The sequence below is a fragment of the Watersipora subatra genome, chromosome 8 (assembly GCF_963576615.1).
Source record: "Watersipora subatra chromosome 8, tzWatSuba1.1, whole genome shotgun sequence".
Classification (NCBI taxonomy): Eukaryota; Metazoa; Bryozoa; class Gymnolaemata; order Cheilostomatida; family Watersiporidae; genus Watersipora; species Watersipora subatra.
The window spans coordinates 27,632,458-27,645,758 of NC_088715.1; the positions used below are offsets into that span (position 1 = coordinate 27,632,458).

A 13,301-nucleotide genomic window follows, 5' to 3' on the forward strand; every position below is an offset into this window, starting at 1 on the left:
AAAGGCAAAATAAAAATGAAATCATAATGAAAGCTTGAAAATAATAAAACATAAAGAGGTTTAAACTGCCTAGTCAGAGTTAGACAGTCTAAGAGATGGAGATACACTGAGTCTCTCTATCACCGCCTCAACCTTCAAACTTCTCTCAGTTTACAGCGAAGTGCAGATAGGCATCACCTCTCGTGGAGTCTTACCTTATTTAGTCTTTCTTACATCTATATTATTAAATTCTAATTTGTCATTTTGTTTTGTCATATTATTTATTATTATATAATTTGTCATGTTATTAAAGTCTAATTTGTGTTTGTCTGTCTGTTAGTCTGTGTTCACGCTATGAGTTTCCACATCGTTGTCCGAGTTCATCCAAACTTAGCAGGCATATTCTCCATGCCTCCCGCCAGGTCACTAAAAGTATTTAGTTTCAAAACTACACGATAACATAACTCCTTAATGGTTCCTGAAAACCAGCTTCTTAAACACCCACCCGCAGGGCACCTGATTGAAAATAAAAGGAATCCTCGGGCTTACCGCTGAAACAATTAGGATTTTACTGTAAGTGCTCATATCATGCGTTTTTAATGCTACGTAATTTATTAATTAGTGAATGTAGGTTTCTGGGCTATGATCAGAATTATACGAAACTCAGTTTGCTCTTATGGAAGTATTTGCTCCAGCATATGATGCCGTTAACAGATGAAACAGATCACATCTAAAGGTTTGACTATTTGTTGGTAAAAAAGTGAAAGAAAGGGAGAGGTTGGTGGTCGACCTCAATGTATAACCATAATTGGGACTAGCTATAAACTATAATTATAAACATATGATAGATGTGCTTTGCAGGTAAAACCATGCTGCCGATCATCATGGCCAATGTACCGGCGCTGCTGCGGTCTGAGGACTGGAAGTGTCGCCACGCTGCCCTCATGGCTATCAGTGCGTGTGGAGAGGGCTGCAGTAAGATGATGGCATTAATGCTTAAACAAATCATCGATAGTATTATTCCATTAACTAGGTGAGACCTTCCAACAACTATTCGCAGCAACTATATAAAGAAACTAGCGGAATGCCAGGCGTTTCATGGGTATTAAAAACAGCTTATAAACAGTGACGGGTAATGTAGTTTCCTGCCACTAGTCTGGCATATTGCCAATGGCTAATTTGAGTAAGCAAGTGCTTTGAGTACTTACCAATAAGAGCTGTGAGAGCAAGTATTATATGACGAACGTTGTGCAGGGCAGTATGTGTGTTTTCATCCACATTTCAGCGTATTTCAGCGACATTTATCTCCTCAGAATTCAATGCATCTTGCGGAGCTTAATTGTTAAGATATTTGCCCGGTGAAAGGGAGGTTCCAAGATCAAATCCAGCTTGAAACGGATATTTCATTCCTAAATTTTAATAGCTGTAACTGGAAAAACCAAAACACACATATACACACAAACTTTGAGATTGATATAAAAACATGGTTTGTTTTTGCAGAAATATGAGGCAAGATTCGGTAAAATGCTTGAAAACTTGATTCAATTTCAAGCTATAATTTATGTATACGTGATATTTAATAAAACTATTTTAATATATCAAATGGTATCCATTACAGAATTAAAATTGCTTTTCTTGCTACAACGCTATTGAAATGCTACAAAAAAATAAGACACGTAAATTATAATTTACTTTGACTCGTTGCCAAATGGTGTTTGTGACACACATGGCTCATAAAAAGACTCGTTACTGGTTTCTTATGTGCTGTGACAATGCTGGCAAGTAGCTCCCTCATTCAACTGCAAACTATATTATCTGCAGAGCTACAGAAGCCTCATAGATTTTCAAGTCTGAGATTTCACTTTTCTGTCATTTGCAGGTGTTGCATAATAATAATAATTTACAGGTGTTGCAATAATATTTCCTTTTAGGATTGTAAATTTTGGTTTCTGTATGATGGAAATACTAACTTATCATATCATGGAAATGCCCATTTATCATATCATGGAAATACCCGTGTATCGTATCATGGGAGTACCTACTTGTCGCATTATGGAAATAGCTACTTATAACAAGGAAATACCAGCAGTTTGCACATCAAGACTGCATGCAGCCAAATTCAGTGATGTCAGTTCATGCAAATAAGATAAAAGCAGTAGTTCAGGCTACCATACAACAGAAGTTTAGAAACCAATGAGAGCATTCACTCTATCTGTAGCATGCTTGTAATGTTCCATCTGCTGTCTTCTGCAGAGACAGTCACCCGAGAGTACGCTATGCAGCTTGCAATGCACTCGGCCAGATGTCTACTGATTTTAGTCCTCACCTTCAGAAAAAGTTTCACCAGGAGGTCAGTATTATAGTCCTCAAGTCCTAAATAGCAGCACCAGTAGGTCAGTATTATAGTCTTCAAGTCCTAAATAGCAGCACCAGGAGGTCAGTATTATAGTCTTCAAGTCCTAAATAGCAGCACCAGGAGATCAGTATTATGGTCTTCAAGTCCTAAATAACAGCACCAGTAGGTCAGTATTATAGTCTTCATGTTCTAAATAGCAGCACCAGGAGGTCAGTATTGTAGTCTTCAAGTCCTAAATAGCAGCACCAGGAGGTCAGTATTGTAGTCTTCAAGTCCTAAATAGCAGCATCAGGAGGTCAGTATTGTAGTCTTCAAGTCCTAAATAGCAGCACCAAGAGGTCAGTATTATAGTCTTCAAGTCCTAAATAGCAGCACCAGGAGGTCAGTATTATAGCGTTCAAGTCCTAAATAGCAGCACCAAGAGGTCAGTATTATAGTCTTCATGTCCTAAATAGCAGCACCAAGAGGTCAGTATTATGGTCTTCAAGTCCCAAATAGCAGCACCAGGAGGTCAGTATTATAGTCTTCAAGTCCTAAATAGCAGCACCAAGAGGTCAGTATTATAGTCTTCATGTCCTAAATAGCAGCACCAAGAGGTCAGTATTATGGTCTTCAAGTCCTAAATAGCAGCATCAGGAGGTCAGTATTATAGTCTTCATGTCCTAAATAGCAGCACCAGGAGGTCAGTATTATAGTCTTCAAGTCCTAAATAGCAGCACCAGGAGGTCAGTATTATAGTCAAGTCCTAAATAGCAGCACCAGGAGGTCAGTATTATAGTCTTCATGTCCTAAATAGCAGCACCAAGAGGTCAGTATTATAGTCTTCAAGTCCTAAATAGCAGCACCAGGAGGTCAGTATTGTAGTCTTCATGTCCTAAATAGGAGCACCAGGAGGTCAGTATTATAGTCTTCATGTCCTAAATAGGAGCACCAGGAGGTCAGTATTATAGTCTTCAAGTCCTAAATAGCAGCACCAGGAGGTCAGTATTGTAGTCTTCAAGTCTTAAATAGCAGCACCAGGAGGTCAGTATTGTAGTCTTCATGTCCTAAATAGCAGCATCAGGAGGTCAGTATTATAGTCTTCAAGTCCTAAATAGCAGTGCTCATTCATTGTCTTGTTCCGGTCTGCAGTAATCGCTCACTGGGGATGCTTAATGGGGACCGGCCTCCACCACCATAAGCGAAAATCCGCGAAGCAGAGACTTGCTTTGAAAGCATATATATTAGCCAAAATTTAACACCAGGACACTTGAATCACTTTTTAAACATATTGTATTTATTTCCTATATAATACATCAGTAAATTGAAATCATCTTGATTCACTTTCAGTTTATATTTCAACTTTAGTCCCAGTATTTTAAGCTAAAGAATTCACTTACATACATGTATTATGGGTATAGTTTGGACCTCATCTGGTCTGAATATTCGTACTTGTGATTAATTGGGTTCATTGTGAGAAGAAAGTCACATGTCTGTAAATGTACTTTGTGTATTTTAACTTTTCAATGTTTTTTTCATGAGTTTTTTTATTGAAATTTTAATCGGGAGGGATTACTATAAGTAATTACATATTATTTATCATCGCTTATTTCGGTCATCTTAGAAGTCAGTATTAACGGTTTAATAAAAATCTATAAATGCTTTACCAAGCGAGGTACCAACTGAAAGGCCTCTTAAATGTTGTGATCTGTGGATTGCTGTTCATTAAGTATATGATGAAAGATGTGAAAAGTTGGTTCACTTATGCATTTAATAGATGTGCCATTCCTCTGATCAATTTCTTTGGATCCAAACTTTGCCCGCAGATATACATGTATATATTTATGTATTTTAATCTTTTTTATGTTCATTAACTAATTTTCTGTTTTTAATTTTTAACCGCAAAGTACTAAAACTGCGAAAAGTGAGCTGCGAAGTAGCGAGTCATTACTGCGCTACTATTGTGTAGTGACTGTAGTACAAGTTGCAATGTTGCCAGGTACTCGAGGGCCTGTTGTTTGTGCTCGATGACAAGGAGAATCCAAGGGTGCAAGCTCACGCCGGCGCAGCTCTCGTCAACTTCTGCGAGGAATGTCCTAAAGTTGTGCTCGCTCCATATCTCGATCGTATCATACAAAAACTGGCGGAGGTGAGTGGATACTCCTGCCCATATGGTTAAGTAACAGATATGTGGCCATATGCAACAGGCTTTTGTAAAAACCTTGTGTTTTAATTGACAATTACTGAAAGCTGTTGTAGTTTAGATTCGCTCAGTACTCTTGCTGCTGATTTCCCATCATTTTTGTTCAAGTTAGCATGTTCAGGATTTTTGCTGTTTTCGTGCTACTTTTAAAGTTGGTCGCTTCCATTGGTTATGCTTCTATTTATTTTATATTCATTTTCGAATTGATTGTCTTTATTTTTAGGTTTTTACATGAGTATTTTCATTTGAGTATGTTTATTATCTTTGTGTATACATGCGTACGCGGTACGCAGTATGCGCGAAGGTGCGTAGCACCTTTGCGCATACTGCGTACATGATACATGCGTACATGATACATGCGTACATTCTAGCAAAGGTGCGTAGCACCTTTGCTAGAATGTTATTTGTTTGTACGTCCTAAAAGGTTTTTTTATTGAGCAGTGTTACAGATGTGTGTGATCATGCTTTTGTATGTATATTTCTTGGTGAACAATTTCAAAAATGCTTTGTTCCGTGTCAAACCTTGACAATGACAATGTTTCATTGAAATGACAATGACTTTAAAAGACAATGACCTAAAATAAAAATACGTTATGCACTTTTTGGCAATCACAGTTGATAAGTGGTTTACTATGCACAAAAAATTTTCTAAACTCCAAAGGGAGAAATAAAGAGCTAAATTATGACAATTTCATTTTTCATATTTTAAAGCAAATGCCCAGTCGCTTGCATTTGCTGAAAGGCCAAATTTATTAATAAATGTTACAGACATCGAGATGTCAAGCTGCTCAAGTGATCTTACAAGGAATGGCTACTAACCACTGTTACTAGCTCGTGTTACATCGGATTGAAGATAAACTTACACAAAATTTTAATAGAGCTTATAAGAAAGTATTGGTATTTTTTAGAGCTGCACAACAATTATACAAATTAATCGCGATTAATAACTGGTCTGAACCAGTTAATCTTAGAATTAATCTAGCAAAAACCTGCATATTCAAAAACAATTAATACAGCTATATATAAATTAATTATATTTGAGACAATTATTGTTAACAAGAGTACATGTTATGTAGATTGTACAGAAGTTACAATGTAGTAATTATTATGAGTATGAAAACAGTCTATAAAGGTCTATAATTTAGTCAGCCAAGAGTTGAGGCAGCACAGTTTATTCACATTATCTGAATAAAGAGATGCCCTCTTCTTGCATACAATATTGCCAGCTTTAGAGAATAGTCACTCGCAGGGAGCAATAGTAGTAGTTATTGTTTTGGACAGCTGGTCATGATTTCTGCGGGTAGGATGAGAATTCGTTAAATTATATCTTAATGATGATGTGCTGTGGTAGTAGGTAAATTCTTTCAGGCATATATTGCACTTTGCTTTCTTGTTTACGCTTCCAGCAACATATGGAAATGCGCTACCTACTATGAAAGACATTTTTCTGCTTTCATGTTCCAATAAAGTGTCATTCTTATATTACTAATATTCTCAAGCTGAAATATGATTGTGATTTTTTTGAAAAATGAAATCACATGTATAGTTTAATTAAGAAAGTTTTTAAAAATAAACAAAAAATAGACTTAGAAAAGTACATGTCGAGTTGCTATCGTTTTTATAGTTATACTCGTTTCTATTCTGTCAGTCTCTTTGCAACTATAGACATCATAATCGCACTTTCACTTGGTTTGTGAGTTCTAATCGCAATCAAGTTTTGTTGATTTTGATCTTGAAACATCCTGGCAGTCAGATCATCTTAAACATAAAAAACAATTGTGGCTAATGAAAAACACCCAAAACTTACAACAACAAAAAAACGAAGTTACGCTTTACAAATCGTAATTCGTAAATTTTCTTGTAATTTGTAGATTTACAAGTTGCATAATTTTTAGATTTAGGTAGATATAAATCTATCTCAATCAACAAATTTTTTGTAGATTTAGGTAGATTGTATCATTCTGATAAAATCTACAAATCTACAAAAGTTTGTGCAAGGTCATCTTTAAACAAGGAGACAAGGATATGATTGGATTTCTGTTGCAGGTGTTGCAGGATAAGTTCAATGAGCTCATACAGAAAGGAAACAAACTGGTATTAGAGCAAATAGTGACAACCTTGGCAACTGTGGCGGATTCGGTGGAGGACAAGTTCATACAGTATTATGATCAGTGAGCTTTTACATACATGTATCTACCTACTCTAGTATCAGTAGTAATACTACCTACTCTAGTATCAGTAGTAATACTACCTACTCTAGTATCAGTAGTAATACCACCGTATTACTACTGAAACTAGAGTAGGTAGTATTACTACTGGTACTAGAGTAGGTAGTATTACTACTGATACAAGAGTAGGTAGTATTACTACTGATACTAGAGTAGGTAGTATTACTAGTAGTAATACTACCTACTCTAGTATCTGATCATCCGAATACCAACTTTCCTGCACTTGGCACATCAGTGTGTTGGTTTTAATCTCTAAGGTAAGGTAACTATTATTTTAATTTTTATTAATTTTGATATAATAGTCCATTTATATGGTGGACAGTATTGAAATGATTGCGCTCACTCACTTAATTATGTATAGATGTTGCCATCGTTGAAGATTTTATAAAAAAATTGGAAAAAACTTTCATTCTTTTCTGCATATGTGTTATCTCAGGGCGAGAAACAGCAGGTGCCTGTTATGCAGGAAGGCCTCCTGAGGTTACGCTTGACCGCTCTTCATTGTTAGGGACCATAATGATACATGTTTTTGCAAGCTTCTTAATTTATGCATTGTGATATAATTTATATTTTAATATAATATGAATTCGATATGCTCTTATATATGTTCATAATCCGGCCATCTCGTACAGGTTCATGCCATGCCTCAAGGTAATTATAGAAAATGCTGTCCAGCCGGAGCTAAAGCTACTCAGAGGCAAAACTATAGAATGTGTCAGCCTGATTGGGCTCGCTGTTGGTGAGTCTTTTCCGTCATGCTTAAAACTTCCTTGCAAGAGATTATAGTTTTATCTATTATACATAGTAGATACAGTATGTAACTGTTTAGTATCTACAATTACAGACTGTATAGTATATACAGACTGTATACAGGGGGTCTTCGACTTACACCATTGATCCGTTCTTAAACCTTGGTGTAAGTCGAAACACCATAAAGAAAGTACTTTAAACACCCTGTTCTGTAAAGTATTGTACCTTGTACTTTAATGAAATGCATCAAATGACATAACAAAGTGTTAATTAAAGGTAAAACTCTTTACCACATGAAGTATTTCAAAAAAAGAGAGAACAATTTCTCATTTTATTCCTATGGTTGACTAGCGTTTTTGGAGCGCTTAATGTCTAATTGCATTTCCATAGTGATGGCTTTTCTTTGATGCACTACCATCAGAGGCATCTGACTTACGTTTTGGAGCCATAACAAAGGGCAAAACGTTAACAGAAACAATCAAACATGTGAGAGAGCGGCGAGACACAACCGATATGGCGTACCACTGAAACAAAGTGACACTATCTTCCTCATCTAGTGCCGCCTCACAGTGTATTCGTCTGCTGCGCGAGAGGAACTAGTTCGCTGTTGGTTACATTTTTACGACGCAGAACAGTGTAAGTCGGAAACACACTTTAATGTTTTTATATTTTTTTTATGGAGTGGTGCTTCGTAACGGCGAAACGGTGTAAGTCGGGACCGTCGTAAACCGAGGACCTCCTGTAGTTTATACGGCCTGTTTAGTATATACAGTCCGTATGCATGTCTCAGCAAACAAGCCCTCATAAATCCTTAGCTTATGATGACAGTTTCTTGCTATTTTAAACTCTTGCCCTTTCTTATCACCTGACTCGAGTGTATTGTGTCATGATGTCTGTAGGCATACATGCTGGTACTCTGGCTTGTTGGAGAACTCAATATGTTTTAGCCAGTCATACAGTCATAACATTTATGTCAATTATTATGTGACACCAAAATGCTATATACACCATCATATGTTTTAGTTTGTGAACTTTCTGTTACTACAACCTTCATATCACTTTCCCAACTCTTTCGCATTACTATTAGATTAAAGCACTTTTAAAGCACGTTTGTTCAACTTACTCAATTATTCCTGATTTATTTCTTCTTTTTTTCGTCATGTAATAAAAAATTTATTTTATTATTTGTCAATAAAAGTTGTACAAAAGTTTTTTGTCAAATGAAAAAGAAAGTTGTGCGATACGATAGACCCAGTTTTAGGTGTTTTAGTTGAAAATAGGCTGCTTGTTCTCGATATGCTGTGTTGTTTGTTGAATTGTCCTGCTCATTTCTTCAGGTAGGGAGAAGTTTAGTCAAGACTGTGAGCAGGTGATGAAACTATTGCTTGCCTCACAGACAGGGGCAGCAGACATAGCCGATGATGATCCTCAGGTAATCAGTGACACTCAGGCTATGGGCCATTAAATAGGATTTTTCAACATTATTGTAAATAAGACGGACAGCAGGAAATACTGTAGGTTTGAAACTCATTTGGTGGCGGGCCATCTAATGTTAGGCCAGCTGGATTTACTGGTTATTAAATTACTCTCGTTTATATTCGTCATCACAGTACATGCTTTTTTACAATGCTTGACCTTGTATTTATCTAGCTGAATGCCTGGCGTTGCACGTGTCATAGAATAATTATCTAATGAATTTGAGTAACTTTCCTAGAAAGCTAGATCTTTACTAAAACAATACCCGCCTTTTGAGCCAGCTTAACAATTGTTATGCATAACGATCAATCAAGCAATCAAGCAAGCGAGTAGCTTAACCAAGGTAATGACTATTCACCCGATGAGTCCATTGTATTATGCGCAGCTTAATGGTTAAGTTCGTCGCCTCAAATCTAGTGCTATTCAGATTTTTAATTGCTATAACTGGACACAGTTTAAAAAAGACAAAGACGCAAAAACAAACACAGATTCATATGTATACTAGCTGTGCTACCCGGCGTTGCCCGGGGAATAAAAGTCTTTGCACAAAAAATTGATTTCTATTTAATGTATAACAACATTTGCTATTCTAACTTTCAAACTACATACCATGAGAGAAGTGTTTTGTGTAGTTGAAATAAATTGAAAAATAAAAAATAAAAACAACTAAAGGTTTTTCAACTTTGTCAAACAACTTTTCAACTTCATATCATGAGGAAATGTTTTGTGAGGGACAACTAAGTTAAAAATAAATAAAACAATGGTAAATGTTTTCAAACCACTGTAAATTTAAAATTTCATAACTTTCAGCGGCGTATATATTTTAGCAACATACAGTGGAACCTCTCTTCGAAAACCGAGTTGTTGGAGATCCGAAACAATTTTTCCCATTAGAATGAATATCAGTAAATTTTAATGCATTCCAAGGCGAGAAATCAACTTCGGTATTTTACATTTTTCACCATAAACTGTACTGTATACTGCATACTATAAATAAAAACGGATAGATATAGATCGTGTTTAATTTTAATGAAAGATTTTCTATTTATGATGATTGTAAAAGAAAACAAATGTAAACGTTCCGTATGTTTTGCTCTTAACCCTTTGGCGGGGGAAACGACCAGAATGTCATTTACCGGTTGCGTGGGGAAACGACATTTATGTCTATTTCGTTAGACGTTTATAAAGCTGTCGCCTAGTAACGTTAAACAAAGGATATGAACACTGTAAGTTTTAAATATCATCAACAAGATATCGGTCGATGATTTACAATATGAAACGATTGAGAGGCGTTGCTTTGTGCTAAAAGCTAAACAAATCGCGATTCCTTGGAAAAGATTAAAAGTTGGAAAAACCAGTCAACATCGGCTCGACTTTCAAAATGGTAAAATAAAAGATTATTTTATCCTGTGATCGTTAGTGATTTTTTTTCTGATCAGAATAAAAATGATTCAAATGATAGAAGTGATGTAAACTTTTTGGACTTTTAATATACTTGGAATATGCATAGAAAACGATCGTTATGGTGGCTCGCACGGCTACGTTATAGCGTTTGACTCTACCGAAAAAAAATGTTTCCAAGCATTTCATACAGGGACAATTGCACATGGTTGTAATTTTTTTTGAGTAGTAGATATATGAATGAATGTATATGTACAAAAAATTTTGTTCATAGAAATAAATTTAAGACTTGAGCTATGCATGTTCATAAAATATCGATTTTATTGAATTTTCGAAAATTAATTACATGAGTTTCGGTTGTTTTTGGTCACTGGTCAAAGGGTTAAAACGTCAAAACATTAAAGATTAAGATGCAATGACAAAAATTGCAGAAATTAATAATGAAACAGCAAAAAAATGCAACAGATCAGTGACATGAAAAATCGTAGGAGAAGGAAAATATAAACAGCAAAGGCACGTTTACTTCACATCTTAGAATTTCCTCATTTTCCAGCATACAAAATAAAACAGGAGCAACATTTGACTTTGATCCTAAGTTTTTCCATTTTGTGACATTTTTTTCCATTTCTAAGTGACTCCATTTTCGCCAGAGTGTCAGTGAACCTTGTCGACATACATTTCTAATTTTTTCAAGCACTTTTATAGTCGAGGATTTGTAGCCAACAACTTTGACCTCTGGATGAAGCTTTTAGGTGTGCCTAGCCTGTTTTCTAACAGACTGTTACGATATACATGTACTACCATAGATGGGTCTGTTACGATATATTACCATAGATGTGTCTTTTACGATATACTGCCATAGATGTGTCTGTTTCTGTTATGATATACTACCATAGATGTTTCTGTTACGATATACTACCATAGATGTTTCTGTTTGATATACTACCATAGATGTGTCTGTTACAATATATTACCATGGAAATGTCTGTTACGATATATTACCATGGAAATGTCTATTTTGCAACAGGTATCCTACCTGATCTCAGCTTGGGCTAGGATGTGTAAGATTCTTGGACAAGAGTTTGCACAATTTCTACCAATGGTCATGCCACCTGTCCTGAAGGCTGCAGGCATCAAACCAGAGGTGAGACTACTATCAGCAGGTGCCAGTCGTGAGATACTGCATTTAGTTGTATAATAGTTATGTACCATCTGCTCATTTTCACTGTGTTTCTCTCAACACCCAGTGACATGCAATCCAGTCTCTTCAGCACCTAGGGTATTCATGGATACCCTTGGGTATCTCCATGTTAATGGCTAGTCCCAATCATCAAAGACATTTCCCCAGCCTTCCATTCAATGAACTGTTGTAACAGGATGTTGTTATATTACTGCGAAGGTAGGGCCACACCAGGCAACAGTTTTACAGTTTTCCCATCTGAAATCTCATACATCAACAGTAAACCACGCCGATTTTGTAATGCGACTTTTTGGCGCAGATGTTTTGATGCAGAAATTTTTGGCGTAGGTCAAAAGTTCAGAATTTATCCATCTTTTGTTGTGACTTATGGCTCAAAAAAATCTTAACTAAAAACGGAAGAGAAATTTGCACATACAGTGGTGTGCATAAACTTGGAATCACCAGTTAAATCTTCAAATATGTATGTTTATATGCTGTTGTCTAAGAAATTCTTTGGAGTTAAGTGCCTCAACCCCATCAATATATATATCATTTGAAAGGGAAAATTCTGAAGAACAAGATGATGCCAAATATTCGAAAATATTCTCAGATTTTTATCGCTGGGGGTGGATCTACCGAAAGGCAGACTTATTGGAGGCTATGAATGTTGTTAGTGAAAATTGATAAAATAGGATACAAACAAACTCTTTTATACAAATTGGTGACCCTGAAAAGGGCCGTTGGGTTATTGTTGGTCTTCAGAAGGACTGGTAAGGTGTCTTGAGCTGAGCATTAGTATTTTATTGGCCAGCCCTTGTTCTTGATCACCATCTGACACCGTCAAGGCATGCTGTTTACCAACTTACAAGACCAGATAAAATTGCTAATCTGTTTAATAGGATTAATATAAATCACTCAGAAATGATTGTGTTAAATCAATCAATGCATTGTTTGAAAGCACATCTTCTGCTGATCAGATTGATATATAATATCTGGCATGGCATCATAATTGGCGGGAAAATAGAAAGCAAATGGAAGATCCATTCGATATAGAGTGAACAAAACAATGTGATTCCAAGTTTATGCACACCACTGTAATTGTTAAATTTATGTATTTGACAGATGTAGTTCACAACATCCTTCAATCAAATTTTGGTGAATGAAAAAATTCATTTACTTTCATATGCATTCACTTAACATTATTTCATTAATAAACTTCACACTAAAAATGGTGAAGTGATTAATGAAATAAACCTGCATGGCCACAGGTCATCAGCCACATCAATTGAAGCTGCTCTCGTTAAATGTGCGATAAAATGCCTAGTGAAACACTGAACGGAACGAGTAAAATACGCTGAACTAAAATAAAATTTCCGTTTATTTTTTTAATGTATTTTGAATTAATAGGTATTATATGTGAAGTTTTATGAATAAAAAGTTTTTTATCTTGTGATTATTATCATCGTGTTATTTATTTACTGTAAACAGGCATGAATAGTTGCCAAAAAGTCTTAGACGGCAAGAATTTTTAGTAGCCAATCTGAAAATATTTCTCAAATGGCCAAAAATGGATTGTCTTACTTTTTAATTGAGATAGCGCTTGATTTTTACTGTAGCTGTGTGAGTGTTTTTTCTCGCATGAGTGTGGCTGTTGTTTATAATTAATTTTATGAGTGTACACTGAGCATTGAATTATTTGTTGTCATTGGTTGACCAATATGAAATTTTAGAGACCATCTGTTGGGCTAA

At 35.7% G+C, this 13,301-nt stretch overlaps 1 protein-coding gene across 1 annotated transcript in view; it reads left to right on the forward strand.

The window, feature by feature from the left end:
- Positions 1-13,301, forward strand: part of LOC137402208 (importin-5-like) — a 55,466-nt gene that overhangs the window by 22,185 nt on the left and 19,980 nt on the right. The window contains exons 9-15 of the mRNA XM_068088703.1: positions 841-1,012; positions 2,233-2,329; positions 4,314-4,463; positions 6,564-6,688; positions 7,378-7,484; positions 8,833-8,927; positions 11,400-11,516. Of these exons, the coding sequence (XP_067944804.1) occupies positions 841-1,012; positions 2,233-2,329; positions 4,314-4,463; positions 6,564-6,688; positions 7,378-7,484; positions 8,833-8,927; positions 11,400-11,516 (863 nt within the window). The remainder of the gene's footprint in view (positions 1-840; positions 1,013-2,232; positions 2,330-4,313; positions 4,464-6,563; positions 6,689-7,377; positions 7,485-8,832; positions 8,928-11,399; positions 11,517-13,301) is intronic.